The sequence below is a fragment of the Coregonus lavaretus genome, assembly GCF_964263955.1.
Source record: "Coregonus lavaretus genome assembly, chromosome: 18".
NCBI lineage: Eukaryota > Metazoa > Chordata > Actinopteri > Salmoniformes > Salmonidae > Coregonus > Coregonus lavaretus.
The window spans coordinates 27,638,477-27,658,213 of NC_140005.1; the positions used below are offsets into that span (position 1 = coordinate 27,638,477).

At 45.7% G+C, this 19,737-nt stretch overlaps 1 protein-coding gene across 1 annotated transcript in view; it reads right to left on the reverse strand.

Annotated features, from left to right (window-relative positions):
- Nucleotides 1-19,737, reverse strand: part of LOC311145993 (bridge-like lipid transfer protein family member 1) — a 154,292-nt gene that overhangs the window by 129,739 nt on the left and 4,816 nt on the right. The window contains exons 2-13 of the mRNA XM_084182417.1: nucleotides 12,303-12,432; nucleotides 10,492-10,608; nucleotides 10,256-10,334; nucleotides 10,077-10,141; nucleotides 9,640-9,896; nucleotides 9,322-9,515; nucleotides 9,092-9,171; nucleotides 8,788-8,935; nucleotides 8,531-8,687; nucleotides 8,292-8,370; nucleotides 8,025-8,116; nucleotides 7,692-7,809 (exon numbers count right to left, since the gene is read on the reverse strand). Coding sequence (XP_084038543.1) covers nucleotides 7,692-7,809; nucleotides 8,025-8,116; nucleotides 8,292-8,370; nucleotides 8,531-8,687; nucleotides 8,788-8,935; nucleotides 9,092-9,171; nucleotides 9,322-9,515; nucleotides 9,640-9,896; nucleotides 10,077-10,141; nucleotides 10,256-10,334; nucleotides 10,492-10,608; nucleotides 12,303-12,399 — 1,483 coding nt within the window. The 5' untranslated portion in view covers nucleotides 12,400-12,432. The remainder of the gene's footprint in view (nucleotides 1-7,691; nucleotides 7,810-8,024; nucleotides 8,117-8,291; nucleotides 8,371-8,530; nucleotides 8,688-8,787; nucleotides 8,936-9,091; nucleotides 9,172-9,321; nucleotides 9,516-9,639; nucleotides 9,897-10,076; nucleotides 10,142-10,255; nucleotides 10,335-10,491; nucleotides 10,609-12,302; nucleotides 12,433-19,737) is intronic.

A 19,737-nucleotide genomic window follows, 5' to 3' on the forward strand; every position in this document is an offset into this window, starting at 1 on the left:
TTTTGCTTTAATATAATGGGTATTGTGTGTAGATTGATGGGGGGGACAATGTAATACATTTTAGAATAGGCTGTAACGTAACAAAATCTGGAAAAAGTCAACGGGTCTGAATACTTTCCGAATGCACTGTACATATCAGTTTGCAAACAATGTAAAAACTCATTTATTGAGTGAATAAAGCTGCATACAAACATGGTCTATTCCTTGCTTTCTTGAGTAAGGCAGCTCCAAAATGCAGGTGTTTCAGCCTAGCTCAGTGCTTTCTGTGGTGGAGGGGCAGCTAGCGGAAAATACAGAGCATAGGCGTTGGTAATCTTCTCTAGTTCTGCCGTGATTGGCTCAGTGTTCTGTCACTCATGGGGGCACTACGTCACCACATAATCTACAGGGAGAGCTAGGCAGTTCAAGCCCCCTTGGGTGCTGCCATAGATTTACATTGGAAGTACCCATCCAAGAAGGCTCAAGGTCATTGACCACAGATAAAATGACATCAAATCAAGTTATATCTACCGTAGATTTGATTGGACAGATCATGTCAACATCATACATTCAAAATCTTAGCTAGCAAGCAGTCATCATCAAGAATCACGTCGACAATCTACTGGAAAATCCTTTTCAATCCTTGTCATATGAAGATAAATTATAGATAAAACGTATCGGTGCTCATCGGTCATTGGACATAAACAAGTCAGAAATCGCAAATTCAACAATGAGTGGTTTGGAAGGAATAAGTGGCTAACTGCAAGCGTTGCAAAGCAATCACTATTTTGCTTCCCCTGCCTGCTATTCGGTGGAGAGGGTGTGTGCTCCAAGTCTGGGTTTAAGGATTTAAAACATCTGTCTGAAAGGGTCTCTTTTCCAAGCTTAAAAGGATAAACATTCACACGCAACACCATGGGACAGAAAAGGTTGAATACATTTGCCATGCTGTCAATCCAGCATGACTTCTGCTGCGTTCAAGACATCTGGGAACTCGGAAAAGAACTAGCTCCGACTGGGAAAATAAGTTTTGAACGGTCAACCAACTCGGAATTCCAAGTTGGGAATTCGGGTCTCTTTCTAGAGCTCTGACCTGAAGATAACTGACGTCATGATTTGACTTTGTTTTTTTCCAGAGTTCCGAGTTGTCTTGAAAGCACCATAAATCCAGAGAATGCCAGACATAGATTAAAAAGTTTGATGACAAAATATGCCCACAAGGACCGCCAACTTCCTGTTCAAGTGAGCACAGCACAACAGTGAGTCCAAAAATGTATTGTATACATTGTGTAATATGCCAGGGAGATACAGTGGGGGAAAAAAGTATTTAGTCAGCCACCAATTGTGCAAGTTCTCCCACTTAAAAAGATGAGAGAGGCCTGTAATTTCCGTCATAGGTACATTCCTCCATACAGATCTCCTCTAGAGCAGTGATGTTTTGGGGCTGTCGCTGGGCAACACGGACTTTCAACTCCCTCCAAAGATTTTCTATGGGGTTGAGATCTGGAGACTGGCTAGGCCACTCCAGGCCCTTGAAATGCTGACTGTCGCTGTACATTTCAAAAGTGCTGAACAAAGTTATATTGACTATGTCCATCTTGGCTCGCTCATTATTATCTTAATCCACTCATCATCCCCTTATGCCATAGTTTGTGCATCTCAATTGTTATAGGCCTATTGCTTATATAGGTCTATCTCATTAGTATCTTATTCATCATTTTAGGCAATGTTGGAATTATTTCATTGTTTTTCTTACTTTGTGTATTATAATTAGCTCATGTGCTTTTCTTGACGAGGAGGAGATACTATATCATGTTGTTGGGACTGCAACCATGTTTGCCAGTGACAGTCTATTCCCATTCAAATATTTGTTTTCAACAAAAAGTTCAGTAATAGACCCATGTAATTCCAGTTGATATTGCGAGTGTTGTTTGGTTTGTGCAATGCGCTGTCTGTGCGTCTGTGATACTCTGGCTCCATGGACTTTGATTATTTGAGCCAGGGTTGTTCATTTTCATTGTTTGGGTGTATTTCTATGTTGGGTTTTGGGTGATTTTCTATGGTTGCATTTCTGTCACGTTTATTTCTAGGATTAGTCATATGACTCCCAATCGGAGGTAACGAGTGTCAGCTGTCGGCTCGTTATCTCTGATTGGGAGCCATATTTAAACTGTGTGGTTTCTCCTTGGTTTGTGGGTTTTTGTTCCATGTTTCTGTCAGTGTTACAGAGGACTTCACTATCGTCATTTGTTGTTTTTCGTGGTTGCTTTATTAAATAAAGTCATCATGTTCACTCCACGCGCTGCGTATTGGTCTGCTCCCTTTATAGACGATCGTGACAGAAAAACCCACCATCAAAGGACCAAGCAGCGTGTCAAGCGGCAACAGGACCCAGCTCCAAAGGCTTCCTGGACATGGGAGGAGATTTTGGACGGAAAGGGGTCCTGGACTTGGGAGGAGATCCTGGATGGGATGGATCGCCGTCCATGGAGCGAAACGGTGGAGAGACGACGGCGAGAGGAGCAACGGCGTCAGCAGGGCCATCATCGTTGGAAGGACGAGAGGCAACCCCAAAACGTTTTTTGGGGGGGGCACATGGCTTGGACGACGGGGCTAACGGAGGCAGAGAAGGGGCGTATTCAAGAGGCAACCAGGTTACGGGGGTCACTGGCCAAAGTAGGGAAAGGAGATGTAGAGGCACGGCGTGAGAGACTGAGGTGTGTATCCAGTCCGGTCCGGCCCGTTCCAGTTCCCGGGGTAGAGCCAGTGGTGTGTGCCTCCAGTACGGTCCGGCCTGTTACGACCCCTCGCACCAAGGATACTGTGCGCTTCGCCAGCCCGGCCCGGCCTGTTCCGGCCACTCGCACCAGGGATACGGTGCGCTTCGCCAGCCCCGCCCGGCCTGTTCCGGCCACTCGCACCAGGGATACGGTGCGCTTCGCCAGCCCAGCCCGGCCTGTTCCGGCCACTCGCACCAGGGATACGGTGCGCTTCGCCAGCCCAGCCCGGCCTGTTCCCGCCACTCGCACCAGGGATACGGTGCGCTTCGCCAGCCCGGCCCGGCCTGTTCCGGCCACTCGCACCAGGGATACGGTGCGCGTCGCCAGCCCTTTCCCACCAGTGCCTACACCACGCCCCAAGCCTCCTGTGTGTCTCCCGAGTCCTGTGCGTCCTGTTGCTGCTCTCCGCACTAGGCTTAATGTGAGTCCCCAGGGTCCAGCATGCCCTGTTCCGGCTCTCCGCACTAGCCCTTATGTGCGTTCCCAGGGTCCAGCATACCCTGTTGCTTCTCCCCCGCACTAGCCCTGAGATGCGTGTCCTCAGCCCGGTACCTCCAGTTCCGGCACCACGCATCAGGCCTACGGTGCGTCCCCAGGGCCAAGCATGCCCTGTTGCTGCTTCCCGCACTAGCCCTGAGATGCGTGTCCTCAGCCCGGTACCTCCAGTTCCGGCACCACGCATCAGGCCTACGGTGCGTCCCCAGGGCCAAGCATGCCCTGTTGCTGCTTCCCGCACTAGCCCTGAGATGCGTGTCCTCAGCCCGGTACCTCCAGTTCCGGCACCACGCATCAGGCCTACGGTGCGTCCCCAGGGTCCAGCATGCCCTGTTGCTTCTCCCCCCACTAGCCCTGAGATGCGTGTCCTCAGCCCGGTACCTCCTGTTCCGGCACCACGCACCAGGCCTACGATGCGCCTCAGACGGCCAGAGTCTGCCGTCTGCCCAACGGGGCCTGAACTGTCCGTCTGCCAAGCGCCGCAGGAACTGCCCGTCTGTACTGAGCCTGCTAAGCCGCCCGTCTGCCATGAGCCTTCAGAGCCGTCCGCCAGACCGGAGCCGCTAGAGCTCTCCGCCAGACAGGAGCAGCCAGAGCCTTCCGCCAGACAGGATCAGCCAGAGCCTTCCGCCAGACAGGATCAGCCAGAGCCTTCCGCCAGACAGGAGCAGCCAGAGCCTTCCGCCAGACAGGATCAGCCAGAGCCTTCCGCCAGACAGGATCAGCCAGAGCCTTCCGCCAGACAGGATCAGCCAGAGCCTTCCGCCAGACAGGATCAGCCAGGATCCGCCAGAGCCGTCCAGCCAGGATCCGCCAGAGCCAGCCAGCCAGGATCCGCCATTCAGTCCGGTGCTGCCCCTTAGTCAGGTACTGTCCCTTAGTCCGGTGCTGCCCCTTAGTCCGGTGCTGCCCCTTAGTCCGGTGCCGCCCCTTAATCCAGTGGGGTTTAATTGGGGGGTGGTCAGGTGGAGGGGCCTACGGAAGCGGATAGTGACTAAGGTGGGGTGGGGACCACGACCTGGGCCAGAGCCGCCACCATGGACAGACGCCCACCCAGACCCTCCCCTAGACTGTATGCTGGTGCGCCCGGAGTGCGCACCTTTAGGGGGGGGTACTGTGATACTCTGGCTCCATGGACTTTGATTATTTGAGCCAGGGTTGTTCATTTTCATTGTTTGGGTGTATTTCTATGTTGGGTTTTGGGTGATTTTCTATGGTTGCATTTCTGTCACGTTTATTTCTAGGATTAGTCATATGACTCCCAATCGGAGGTAACGAGTGTCAGCTGTCGGCTCGTTATCTCTGATTGGGAGCCATATTTAAACTGTGTGGTTTCTCCTTGGTTTGTGGGTTTTTGTTCCATGTTTCTGTCAGTGTTACAGAGGACTTCACTATCGTCATTTGTTGTTTTTCGTGGTTGCTTTATTAAATAAAGTCATCATGTTCACTCCACGCGCTGCGTATTGGTCCGCTTCTTCAGACGATCGTGACAGCGTCGGTAAGTTGTATATAAAAGTGGATCCTCTTTATTGTATTTTCCTTCCTTTTTAGACCACATAGGACTAATACAATTCTTCAAATGGTAGGCTAACCGAGTGTGTCTCGCTTTCGCTCCTTAAAGAAGAGTGAAGTTAAAGCCTCAACATCTTGCTGTTTATCTGAAAAGTGATGAACGGATAGTTCTACCTCCTCGCAGCTCGTTTGCTTGCACTTGCTTATACTTAGAGCTAAGTGTTAATGACATAAGAATAAACATGAATTTACTGAACATAAATGTAATAATGTTTGTGTATGGTTCAAAAGTCAAATCCCATTTTGGCGTTCGTTATTATTGAAGGAGAATGTGGTTCTTATCGACTTACACAAATCCACAAGGAGTCAGTAGTAACCACATTTGTCTAAGCAAGTCAGCCATATCAGCTAAGGTTTTTAAAAAGGCAGTAAATGAGGCTGAATGAACTGTTTCGCTGCCAGACAAGGCTCCACTGATAGCCAGGTGTAGCGGTGGTAAGGATTCACTCCATGGTGCTGAAAAGAAAGCTCTGCTGTTGGGACAGCTTTATGTAGGCCCTAAGAGTTTGTGGGCACCGTTTTTGTTACCGTTATAGTGCAATTAATGTATTGTTTGGTGTAGTGGCTTTGCTGGCATGCATAAAACTTAAAAAAATGCCCCACCAAGATTTACATGCTAAAATCACCACTGACAACAGCTAGCAATATCTATACCACAATGCAGTTGTGAGCATACTAGGCATTCTATATCATACTACAAAATCAGTCTAACTGAATATGAATGTTGTGTTGGTTGAATGTTCCAGGCAGTTTCCAGAATCTTCTTCAGCTGGTGAACCTCTTCTTGCTTCGACCTCTCGCAGAAGATTTGTTTGTACTGCAAGTCTCCTGGAAAGACATGAAGACTTATCATGAGGATGTGTAAAACATGAAGACTGATCATGAGGATGTGTAATCATACAATAAACCATGTTCATCTGTAAACAAATATGAGCACAGTAGACTGGTATGTGTTTTGCTTGACTTGTAGACAGTCTTGTTGTGTATAAGCACCTTGCTGTTGAGTAGACAAGCTAGAAGAATATATCAATAGCCCCTCTCCCCCATGCCAAAGAACTGACTGCAAGGGTGTGAAAAGTTTGAGGAGCACTTGTCTTGTAGACATTTTAGTGTATTGGTGACTTTGATTTCTCAAGAGGTTATTGTGCTTTTATAAATACCTTTGGCTGTTCTGGCTGGTTTCAAAGTCAGATGATGTTGATCTTGAGTTTATTCCAGGCTGAAAGCTTTCATCTAATGGGTCTATAGGTTCTGTACTACTAAAGCTGGTGTCAAAGTCCCCTGTAGCTCAGTTGGTAGAGCATGGCGCTTGCAACGCCAGGGTTGTGGGTTCGTTTCCCACGGGGGCCAGTATGAAAATGTATGCACTCACTAACTGTAAGTTGCTCTGGATAAGAGCGTCTGCTAAATGACTAAAATGTAAAGTTATCATCATCAGCAGCAGGGTTAGTCTGTAGGACACACAGTAGTCAGTGATTAGCCAACATTTTACTACTTTCCCCCATCAATACCCACTCAAAACAACGTACTATATCCACCCACCCCCCTCATGTCAATAGATCATGCATACTAACCTTTACACACACACACACACTACCCACCACCAACAGACACCAGTCAGTCACCCACACCATCCCCTCCATACTAATACCTCCTTTTCTCAAATTTAGACTTCACGCCTTGCATGAACAATCAAATAAGCCTCCATAATACAGAGAACTACAGTAGAAGTTGTAGCCTACTTGTAAACCCACCAACAAGACACAGACCATGTTTATGCCTAGCTCCAGTATATTTATTTGCTCATCATGGAGTCATGGAAAGATTTAAGTTAGATTTTAGGAGACTTACACTAGTTCCTGGTGCTGAGCTTGATGTTGATACCTATGCAGATGTTGATGGGATCGGATTCTCTAAATAGAACACATTCACTTCAGCCTCTGCAGTAGTTAGTTATCTAGATAACGGTTAGCTTACATAACCTAAGGAAGCTAACGTTAGCTTGCAAAGTTAAATCACATTGGCAGATAGCAGTTGCCTAATTACATTGATATGCTTTGGAATATCTAGCCAGCGTATTATGCTAGCTATATTTTGGTTTAGATAAACACTTTTGTTCGCTAACTAGGTAGCTAGGTAACGTTAACGTTAGCTACGTTACCTCAGCTTGACTTCTGTTTGCATAGCTCCCTCTTTGAAGTGAAGAGGAAAATCGATAGAATAGGATCACTTTTCAACGTTCGACGACATGGCAACCCCATCAGTTGAGACTTAAGTTCCGTAAGAAGTCCTCTGGCTGAAAGTGCTGGCTACAAACAGATATTTCTCACACCTCCACGGTGCGGTCCTGGACATCCTGAAATCGCTAGGAATTCTGGATATTGTGGTTTGCTTACAACCAAACAATGTAGCTGGCCCGTTTCTACCGGTGAGATGCAAAAACGATCGTATTTGCGTGTAGTGAGGAAATTCTAAATGTTTATTACACATATGATATGTTAATACATATTAATGGACATATATATAGTGAAATAGAGCAGTGGTGAAATTTCCCTTTAAAAGTACCAGAGAAAATTTGTATTTCAGAATCTAGACATACTCCATATTTGAGAGAACAATGACACCAAGATGTTGTCTGTATCATGTACGGTTCACAGATCATAGGGTCGTACAGGAGGCATGTATAGGTCTAAAAAGAGTGTAAAATGGCCACTTAGTGATACAAATGTAAAAAGCATGTCAAACATCCTTGCTCCCAATGAAGTAACTATGTGAGAATTGCCCGAAAAATCTCAGATACCACAAATATTTTCGGACTAAGCTGGCGTGGAATCGCCCTATAGACAGATTGAGAGAAGGTCTTACCTGTGAAGAAGTTCTTCTGGGCATAAATGAAGTGATAGGTGGCCTTGTACACCTCTATCTCACAGTTCCAGGACTGGGGCATGTTCCACACACTGGGATAGCTGGCAATCACATGGAACTAAGGGCAGAAGAGAGAGAGGCAACAATCATGTTAACACGCTTTCATGTTCACAAGGAGGTGCACTAACCTGATTCAACTCATCAAGGGCTTGGTAATTAACTTGTACACAGTTGTTTTAATTCAATCACTCAGTAAGAAACATGTATTGGAAACTCTGGATATGGCTTGTGGCTGAATAGGACCCCTGCAGATTCCTACTGTGCTGTACTTACAGCCAGCATCTCAGCCTCCAGCAGAGTCCTGTACTGCATGCTGGTGGTGGTGTCAACATGGAGCAGCTGGCCTTTGATGGTGGGAGAGTAGCCTGGGGAGAGAGGATAAAATGAATGCTCACAGTCCAAGTTTGGTGATGGTAATATTGAGTGAGTCATGATTACTGCATGATTTCATGGCATCACACCTCCGTCTTACCCTGTAACCATAGACTTAAAGACATCCACTTTCTTCTAACCTCAGTTCTTTCTCACTGTCCCACTCACCAGTCTCCCCCACAGTCATGGGGATGTTCACTTCCAGATAAGAGCCTGCTCCGACATTCACATGGATGGCATTGGTTTCCTAAGAGCAGAAAAATCAAGAGCACATAGAAAGAAACACATGATCACATTGTGAAATGGATTATAACAATGATCTAATACATGGAGCTTTTAACAAAATAAGAGACAGAATAGAAGAGGAGAGAAACAGAGACAGGGTGAGAAGCCTGCTCTCCTGGTACCCTGTTTTTGGTGAAGAGCAGGTCTATGGTGGCGTCTGCGATGATGTTCATGCGGAGTTCAAAGGCCAGAATCTGTCTGGGTTTGCCGGGCTGAGCCACCTCCGTAACACCCATGGACTGGTAGTCTGCCGGGAGGAAGAACTTCCACAGGCAATCCCTGCATACAGAAATATAAACCTTAGTCATTCTATTGTTATGGTCTCTGGTTAACAGCGAATGATGTATTATGTATAGTAGTATTGTGTGTGTGTACGTACCTCTGCCTGTCCGCCCAGGGCCCGTAGTTGAAGTCAGTTCCTTTCCCACAGACAATGTCCAGACCCCAGCAGGGAGGCAGATCCTGCAGTTTGGTTCCTTCTCCACATAGCTCTGGATCCCCACTCTCTTGCTCCTCTGGGACCAGGCCTGATAACACACACACAGTCAAACATAAATAGTCATACCTAAACATAAGAACATTCATAAAACCATGTCAAACCCAAATCCATATAGAAACAGTGCCAATACACCCATATCTTAAACGAGTCATCATGACCAGAGTTCTACATAATATGGTCGTACCTGGTTCATCCTGGTAATAGTAGATGTCCACATCATTGGACTGCATGACCACAAACCCTTCTCCCATCAGTCTGGGTGGCCTATAGAGGAGAACACAGAATCTCAGAAGACTGCTATACCATTATTAATGTGGTTCCTAAGATGTTAAACACTTCTCGTTTTGCATGCCCGTGTATTGGGGTCAGGGGTTAACTGTTCGGGATTAGGCCTAAGGTCAAAGGTCAACTCACTCATCGTTCTGCATGCCCAGGTAGCGTGGGCTGGGTACTAGCATGACGCGGACATTCTCCAGAGAGCCCTTGACAATGTGCATGTACTGGTCTAGGTGGCTGGAGGGGGGCTTGGTGGCATAAGTTAGGAAGGCATCCTCAAAGTTCACACATATCGTCTGGGGGAGGTGGTGGTTCCCGAATGCCAAGCGACCCTGGAGAAATACACACAATGAGGTAATGATGAGAATTATACATGTGCACGTTCATAGAACTTAACTATTGACTAGTGTGTGTGGGAGTGATGTCTCATATGTAGTTAAACTAAAAGCAACTGACAGTGCTGATGTTGACTTTGATGACGGGGATGAGGGATCTCCAAGATGACGACGGGTCTGGAGTCTCTGCTTTGATGTTAACACTGTCCAGGCTCTTTTCTCGTTCCTCTCTTTCTCTCTCCTCGTCATTTTTGGTCGGTATGAGGGTGGGGTCCAACCCGAAGGTCTCCTCTAGCCGTGCATAGAGGTCTGTCCGGTTGTAAACGTGGAACTCAAATCCATTAACGGTCACGTAGAGCCTGGTCTCAGCCTTGGGGTCTGGAGAAGACAAGAACAAGGTCGTCTGTAACTTTGACCTGATGGTCAAGAAACATGGAGAAGACTACTCCTGAGTACAAGCTATTTGAGTTTCCTGCGGCCTCCCGCCAAACCGACACCTATAGACTTGTTACCCATTTCCAAATCCAAACCATAATGTCTCCCCTACAGTCCACTCACCATGCTGTTTCTGCTTAGGGTTATACATTTTCCACCAACGGAATATAAGGAAACCATCTTGTATTCTGTAACACAAAATAAATTAAAAGTATAATAAAATAGTATTAGAATATAAGCATGTATTGTATAGAGAGTAGAATAAAAAACATAACACAATATAATAGTGTAAAAGTAAGCACCTAATGGACATGTCTTCGTTGATGAAGTACACATCCCTGAACATGACCTTCCCCGACAGCACCGAGAAAGAGAAGGAGCCTGTGGAGAAAGGACAGACAGTGAGTTTCAGACACGCTAACAGATTATTCACACTGAATTCCATAAATAGGGCAACTGGGAGCCAAGTCTGCGTCTACAAGTCTCAGGCAAGGTTCATCATCACGTCTGCAAGCTTCATTTCATTGTTTGCACTCACCGATGTGAATGTAGCCATTCTTGCAGAGTCTGTTGATGATGAGGGTTAAGATGAGGCCGATGTTGCGGGAGTTGTAGTAGGTAAGGTAGATGATCCATCCACAGGACAGAATGGTGGCTGGAAGAGAAAACAATATTTCCTCATCAATCTACACACAATACCCCATAATGAAAAAGCAAAAACAGGTTTTTAGAAATGTTTGCAAATGTATTAAAAATAAAAACAGAACTACCTTATTTACATAAGTATTCAGACTCTTTGATATGAGACTCAACATTTAGCTCAGGCGCATCCTGTTTCCATTGATCATACTTGAGATGTTTCTACAACTTGATTAGTCCACCTGTGGTAAATGCAATTGATTGGACATGATTTGGAAAAGCACACACCTGTCTATATAAGGTCCCACAGTTGACAGTGCATGTCAGAGCAGAAACCAAGCCACGAGGTCGAAGGAATTGTCAGTAGAGCTCCGAGACAGGATTGTGTGGAGGCACAGATCTGGGGAAGGGTACCAAAACATTTCTGCAGCATTGAAGTTCCCCAAGGACACAGTGGCCTCCATCATTCTTAAATGGAAGAAGTTTGGAACCACCAAGACTCGTCCTAGAGCTGGCCGCCCGGCCAAACTGAGCAATAAGGGGAGAAGGGCCTTGGTCAGGGAGGTGACCAAGAACCCAATGTTCACTCTGACAGAGCTCCAGAGTTTCTCTGTGGAGATGGGAGAACTTTCCTGAAGGACAACCATCTCTGCAGCACTCCACCAATCAGGGCTTTATGGTAGAGTGGCCAGACGGAAGACACTACTCCGTAAAAAGCACGACAGCCCGCTTAGAGTTTGCCAAAAGGCACCTAAAGGACTCTCAGACCATGAGAAACAAGATTATCTGGTCTGATGAAACCAAGACTGAACTCAATGGCCTGAATGCCAAGCGTCACGTCTGGAGGAAACCTGGCACCATCACTACGGTGAAGTATGGTGGTGGCAGCATCATGCTGTGGTTTTCAGTGGCAGGGACTGGGAGACTAGTCAGGATCGATGGAAAAATGAATGAAGTACAGAGAGATCCTTGATGAAAACCTGCTCCAGAGCGCTCAGGACATCAGACTGGGGCGAAGGTTCACCTTCCAACAGAACAACAACCCTAAGCACACAGCCAAGTCAACACAGGAGTAGCTTCGGGACAAGTCTCTGAATGTCCCTGAGTGGCCCAGCCAGAGCCCGGACTTGAACCTGATCAAACATCTCTGGAGAGACCTGAAATAGCTGTGCAGCGATGCTCCCCATCCAACCTGAAATAGCTTGAGAGGATCTGCAGAGAAAAATGGGAAAAACTCCCCAAATACAAGTGTGCCAAGCTTGTAGTGTCATACCCAAGAAGACTAGAGGCTGTAATCGCTGCCAAAGGTGCTTCAACAAAGTACTGAGTAAAGGGTCTGAATACCTATGTAATTTTGATATTTCTGTTTTTTTTTATACATTTGCAGACATTTCTAAAAACCTGTTTTTGCTTTGTCATTATGGGGTATTTTGTGTAGATTGATGAGGGAATAAGGCAGTAACTTAACAAAATGTGGAAAAAGTCAAGCGGTCTGAATACTTTCCGAATGCAGATGGTTTATACTATTCCTCATATCATTGTTATGATGTGTTAAATGAGGCGTCACACCTGTATACTTAGAGTTAATTGCTCCCCATTCATCAACTCAAATGTGAGAAATTGCTTATTCAATGCAGTCTGCACTCCCTCTAACTCAGGTGTTGCCCCCCCCCCCCCCCCCCCAGTCTAGAAAATTCCCTCAACACTTACCCACAAGGAGCCACACAAAATTGGAGTCATGCTTGGTGAGGAACTCATCCAAGTCTCCAAAACTGGGGAAGGTGCTGTCATTAGCTTTGGCATCCATGGCTACAGCTATGGCTCAGTATGACAATCAGCACTGAAACATACCAAAGTGGGTCATAAGATGAGTTTAGTGATTATCAAAGCAGCCAGCCAAACAACTTGGTGTTTCAAAATCCATTCCTCTGGGAAAACCCCAGACATAAAACATTTATGTTCTGTCTCAGCACTAGAAGATTCAACTAGTCTACTAACCATCAATGTCTTTTCTTGGTTGAACCAGGTGTGCTACAAAAATAAACAAAAATGTGCAACAGCTGAAGGATCCTGAGCAACAGATTGGAAAACCTAACTAGTAGCCTACATTGTTAAACGATTTGCATGACATGCTACAGTGAGGGAAAAAAGTATTTGATCCCCTGCTGATTTTGTACGTTTGCCCACTGACAAAGAAATTATCAGTCTATAATTTTAATGGTAGGTTTATTTGAACAGTAAGAGACAGAATAACAACAAAAAAATCCAGAAAAACACATGTCAAAAATGTTATAAATTGATTTGCATTTTTAATGAGGGAAATAAGTATTTGACCCCTCTGCAAAACATGACTTAGTACTTAGTGGCAAAACCCTTGTTGGCAATCACAGAGGTCAGACGTTTCTTGTAGTTGGCCACCAGCTTTGCACACATCTCAGGAGGGATTTTGTCCCACTCCTCTTTGCAGATCTTCTCCAAGTAATTAAGGTTTCGAGGCTGACGTTTGGCAACTCGAACCTTCAGCTCCCTCCACAGATTTTCTATGGGATTAAGGTCTGGAGACTGGCTAAGCCTCTCCAGGACCTTAATGTGCTTCTTCTTCAGCCACTCCTTTGTTGCCTTGGCCGTGTGTTTTGGGTCATTGTCATGCTGGAATACCCATCCACGACCCATTTTCAATGCCCTGGCTGAGAGAAGGAGGTTCTCACCCAAGATTTGACGGTACATGGCCCCGTCCATCGTCCCTTTGATGCGGTGAAGTTGTGCTGTCCCCTTAGCAGAAAAACACCCCCAAAGCATAATGTTTCCACCTCCATGTTTGACGGTGGAGATGGTGTTCTTGGGGTCATGGGCAGCATTCCTCCTCCTCCAAACACGGCGAGTTGAGTTGATGCCAAAGAGATCGATTTTGGTCTCATCTGACCACAACACATTCACCCAGTTCTCCTCTGAATCATTCAGATGTTCATTGGCAAACTTCAGACGGGCATGTATAGGTGCTTTCTTGAGCAGGGGGACCTTGCGGGCGCTGCAGGATTTCAGTCCTTCACGGCGTAGTGTGTTACCAATTGTTTTCTTGGTGACTATGGTCCCAGCTGCTTTGAGATCATTGACAAGATCCTCCCATGTAGTTCTGGGTTGATTCCTCACCGTTCTCATGATCATTGCAACTCCACGAGGTGAGATCTTGCATGGAGCCCCAGGCCGAGGGATATTGACAGTTATTTTGTGTTTCTTCCATTTGCGAATAATCGCACTAACTGTTGTCACCTTCTCACCAAGCTGCTTGGCGATGGTCTTGTAGCCCATTCCAGCCTTGTGTAGGTCTACAATCTTGTCCCTGACATCCTTGGAGAGCTCTTTGGTCTTGGCCATGGTGGAGAGTTTGGAATCTGATTGATTGATTGCTTCTGTGGACAGATGTCTTTTATACAGGTAACAAGCTGAGATTAGGAGCACTCCCTTTAAGAGTGTGCTCCCAATCTCAGCTCGTTACCTGTATAAAAGACACCTGGGAGCCAGAAATCTTTCTGATTGAGAGGGGGTCAAATACTTATTTCCCTCATTAAAATGCAAATCAATTTATAACATTTTTGACATGCGTTTTTCTGGATTTTTGTTCTTGTTATTCTGTCTCTCACTGTTCAAATAAACCTACCATTAAAATTATAGACTGATAATTTATTTATCAGTGAGCAAATGTACAAAATCAGCAGGGGATCAAATACTTTTTTCCTTCACTGTAGCTGTTACGAACTATGAGCCAGGTCGTAAAACTGACCAGCCTAGTCTACAGATCTTGGGGTTCAGGCGTAAGCTAAAAGACGTGCTCTTTCAAAGTACAGTCCGAACGTTGTTTAACCTGGACACTGAACAAAAATATAAAACGCCACAGGCAACAATTTCAAAGATTTTACTGAGTTACAATTCATAGAAGGAAATCAGTCAATTGAAATAAATTCATTAGGCCCTAATCTATGGATTTCACATGACTGGGCAGGGGCTCAGCCATGGGTGGGCCTGGGAGGGCATAAGCCCACCCACTTGGGAGCCAGGCCCACCCAATGGGGAGCCAGGCACAGCTAATCAGAATTAGTTTAATCACAAAAGGGCTTTATTACAGACAGAAATAGTCCTCAGCACCCCCCCCTCCTCAAGACGATCCCGCAGGTGAAGAAGCCGGATGTGGAGGTCCTGGGCTGGCGTGGTTACACGTGGTCTGCGGTTGTGAGGCCGGTTGGATGTACTGCCAAATTCTCTAAAATGACGTTGGAAGCAGCTTATGGTAGAGAAATGAACATTCGATTCTGTGGCAACAGCTCTGTTGGACATTCCTGCAGTCAGCGTGCCAATTGCACGCTCCCTCAAAACTTGAGACACCTGTGGCATTGTGTTGTGTGACAAAACTGCACATTTTAGAGTGGCCTTTTATTGTCCCCAGCACAAAGCACCTATGTAATGATCATGCTGTTTAATCAGCTTCATGATATGCCACAACTGTCAGGTGGATGGATTATCTTGGTAAAGGAGAAACGCTCACTAAAAGGGATTTAAACACATTTGTGCACAACATTTGAGAGAAATACGCTTTTTGTGCATATGGAACATTTCTGGGATCTTTTATTTCAGCTCATAAAACATGGAACCAACAGTTTACATGTTGTGTTTATATTATTGTTCAGTATAGTTTTGATTGAATGGGCCCAGTGTTTCTCAGTCAGGTCATGTGGAGTGGGGCAAGAGTGAAACTTCTTACATGTGCGTGAGTAAGGCTGAACGCACAAGCATGGTGTGTGTAGTCCAGTTGTTAAGCAGTAAAATGAGAGGTCAGTACAGTGGTGTACACACACACAGAACCAGAGAGTAAATCCCTACCTAATTCACCAGCGTTCGCGCGGTGTAGAGAAATGAAAATACACGGGACATAAGCACTGGCGTTCATAAACACTCCTGTTCCTATGTGTTGAGTGAAACCAGGGGTGTCATCATTACGCCAATTCTGTTGCAAAACCTTTTGCAACAGAAACCGTTTATGCTACTCCAAACTCTGTTGAGTTTTGTTTTGTTCTTAAACGGAAGTTACAGTTAAGTCGTGTCTCTCTAAAAAAAATAATAATAATAAGCGGCTGGATGAAGTTAAAGGAACTCTGCAGACTTCAGTCCACTTTAGAGAATGGAAGAATCGATCATTTATAGATGTGCAGCTTGTGCCAAACACGTCGCAGGCTATTCATATTTGGAATGGCAACGTGTGAAAACCATACAATTAAAATGAACTATAACTTCCATTTCAAGACCCAGTGCAGTCACAAACATGATTTTCCTGTGTTTTATATATACACTATACATATATTGCATTCGGAAAGTATTCAGACCCCTTTATATCGACATAACCTGAAAGGCCGCTCATCAAGGAAGAAGCCAGGGGCGGCAGGTAGCTTAGTGGTTAAGAGCGTTGTGCCAGTAACCGAAAGGTTGCTGGTTCTAATCCCCGAGCCGACTAGGTGAAAATCTGTCGATGTGTCCTTGAGCAAGGCACTTAACCCTAATTGCTCCTGTAAGTCGCTCTGGATAAGAGCGTCTGCAAAAAATGTAAAGACAAAGACAAAAAGCCACTGCTCCAAAACAGCCATAAAAAACCCAGACAACGGTTTGCAACTGCACATGGGGACAAAGATCGTACTTTTTTGAGAAATGTCCTCGTGTGGTCTGATGAAACAAAAATAGAACTGTTTGGCCATAATGACCATCGTTATGTTTGGAGGAAAAATGGGGTTGCTTGCAAGCCGAAGAACATCATCCCAACCGTGAAGCACGGGGGTGTCAGCATCATGCTGTGGGTGTGCTTTGCTGCAGGAGGGACTGGTGCACTTCACAAAATAGATGGCATCATGAGGAAGGAAAATAATGTGGATATATTGAAGCAACATCTCAAGACATCAATCAGGAAGTTAAAGCTTGGTCGCAAATGGGTCTTCCAAATGGACAATGACCCCAAGAATACTTCCAAAGTTGTGGCAGAATGGCTTAAGGACAACAAAGTCAAGGTATTGGAGTGGCCATTACAAAGCCCTGACCTCAATCCTATAGAACATTTGTGGGCAGAACTTAAAAAGCGTGTGCAAGCAAGGGGAGGCCTACAAACCTGACTCAGTTACACCAGCTCTGTCAGAAGGAATGGGACAAAATTCACCCAACTTATTGTGGGAAGCATGTGGAATGCTTCCCGAAACGTTTGACCCAAGTTAAACAATTTAAAGGCAATGCTGCCAAATACTAATTGAGTGTATGTAATCTTCTGACCCACTGGGAATGTGATTAAAGAAATTAAAGCTGAAATAAATCATTCTCTCTACTATTATTCTGACATTTCACATTCTTAAAATAAAGTGGTGATCCTAACTGACCTAAAACAGGGAATTTTTACTAGGATTAAATGTCAGGAATTGTGAAAAACTGAGTTTAAATGCATTTGGCTAAGGTGTATGTAAACTTCCGACTTCAACTAAGAATTCAGACCCTTTACTCAGTACTTTGTTGAAGCACCTTTGGCAGCGATTACAGCCTTGAATCTTCTTGGGTATGACACTACAAGGTTGGCACACCCGTATTTGGGGAGTTTCTCCCATTCCGCTCTGCAGATCCAGGATTGTCACAGCTATTTTCAGGTCTCTCCAGCGATGTTCGATCGGGCTCTGGCTGGGCCACTCAAGGACATTCAGAGACTTGTCCCGAAGCCACTCCTGTGATGTCTTGGCTGTGTGCTTAGGGTCATTGTCCTGTTGGAAGGTGAACCTTCACCCCAGTCAGGTCCTGAGCGCTCTGGAGCAGGTTTTCATCAAGGATCTATCTGTACTTTGCTCCGTTCATATTTCCCTTGATCCTGACTAGTCTCACAGTCCCTGCCCCTGAAAAACATCCCCACAGCATGATGCTGCCACCACCATGCTTCACCGTAGGGATGGTGCCAGGTTTCCTCCAGACATCACGCCTGGCATTCAGGCCAAAGAATTCAATCTTGGTTTCATCAGACCAGAGAATCTTGTTTCTCATGGTCTGAGGAGTCTTTAGGTGCCTTTTGGAAAACTCCAAGCGGGCTGTCATGTGCCTTTTACTGAGGAGTGGCTTCCGTCTGGCCACTCTACCATAAAGGCCTGATTTGTGGAGTGCTGCAGAGATGGTTGTCCTTCTGGAAGGTTCTCCCATCTCCACAGAGGAACTCTGGAGCTCTGTCAGTGTGACCATCGGGTTCTTGGTCACCTCCCTGACCAAGGCCCTTCTCCCCCGATTGCTCAGTTTGGCCGGGCGGCCAGCTCTAGGAAGAGTCTTGGTGGTTCCAAACTTCTTCCATTTAAGAATGATGGAGACCACTGTGTTCTTGGGGACCTTCAAAGCCGCAGAAATGTTTTGGTACCCTTCTCCAGTTCTATGCCTCGACACAATCCTGTCTCGGAGCTCTACTGACAATTCCCTCGACCTCATGGCTTGCTTTTTGCTCTGACATGCACTGTCAACTGTGGGACCTTATATAGACAGGTGTGTGCCTTTCCAAATCATGTCCAATCAACTGAATTTACCACAGGTGAACTCCAATCAAGTTGTACAAATATCTCAAGGATGATCAATGGAAACAGGATGCACCTGAGCTCAATTGAGTCTCATAGCAAAGGGCCTGAATACTTATGTAAATAAGGTAGTTCTGTTTTTATTTTTAATACATTTGCAAACATTTCTAAAAACCTGTTTTTGCTTTGTCATTATGGAGTATTGTGTGTAGATTGATGAGGAAATCAATTAATTTAATCAATTTTAGAATAAAGCTGTAACGTAACAAAATGTGGAAAAAGTCAAAGGGTCTGAATACTTTCCGAAGGCACAGTATATACAAAAGTCTGTGGACACCCCTTCAAATTAGTGGATTTGACTATTTCAGCCACACCCGTAGCGGACATGTGTATAGAATCGAGCACACAAGCATTACAATCTCCATAGACAAACATTGGCAGTTGAATGGCCTTACTGAAGAGCTCAGTGACTTTCAACATGGCACTGTCATAGGATGCCACCTTTCCAACAAGTCAGTTCGTCAAATTTGTGCCCTGCTAGAGCTGCCCCGGTCAACTGTAAGTGCTGTTATTGTGAAGTGGAAACGTCTAGGAGCAACAACGGCTCAGCCGCAAAGCGGTAGGCCACACAGGCTCACAGAACGGGACCGCCGAGTGCTGAAGCGCTTAGTTCATAAAAATTGTCTGTCCTCGGTTGCAACACTCATTACTAAGTTCCAAACTACCTCTGGAAGCAATGTCAGCACAATAACTGCTCATGAAATGGGTTTCCATGGCCGAGCATCCGCATACAAGCCTAAGATCACCATGCGGAATGCAAAGCGTCAGCTGGGGTGGTGTAAAGCTCGCCGCTATTGGACTCTGGAGCAGTGGAAACGCGTTCTCTGGAATGATTTATCACGCTTCACCATCTTACAGTCCGACGAACAAATCTGGGTTTGGCGGATGTCAGGAGAACACTACCTGCCGCAATGCATACTGCCAACTGTAAAGTTTGGTAGAGGAGGAATAATGGTCTTGGGCTGTCTTTCATGGTTCGGTCTAAGCCCCTATGTTCCAGTGAAGGGAAATCTTAACGCTACAGCATATAATGACATTCTAGACGATTCTGTGCTTCCAACTTTGTGGCAACAGTTTGGGGAAGGCCCTTTCCTGTTTCCCCGTGCACCAAGCGAGATCCATACAGAAATAGTTTGTCGAGATCGGTGTGGAAGAACTTGACTGGCCTGCACAGAGCCCTGACCTCAACCCCATCAAACACCTTTGGGATGAATTGGAACGCCGACTGCCAGCCAGGCCTAATCGCCCTACATCAGTGCCCGACCTCACTAATGCTCTTGTGGCTGAATGGAAGCAAGTCCCCGCAGCAATGTTCCAACATCTAGTGGAAAGTATTTCCAGAAGAATGGAGGCTGTTATAGCAGCAAATGGGGGACCAACTCCATATTAATGCACATGATTTTGGAATGAGATGTTCGACGAGCAGGTGTCGACATTATTTTGGTCATGTAGTTTATTTCCACACTATGAGGTTGGAATAATACTGTGAAATTGTGAACATTATGATAATGGCCTTTTAG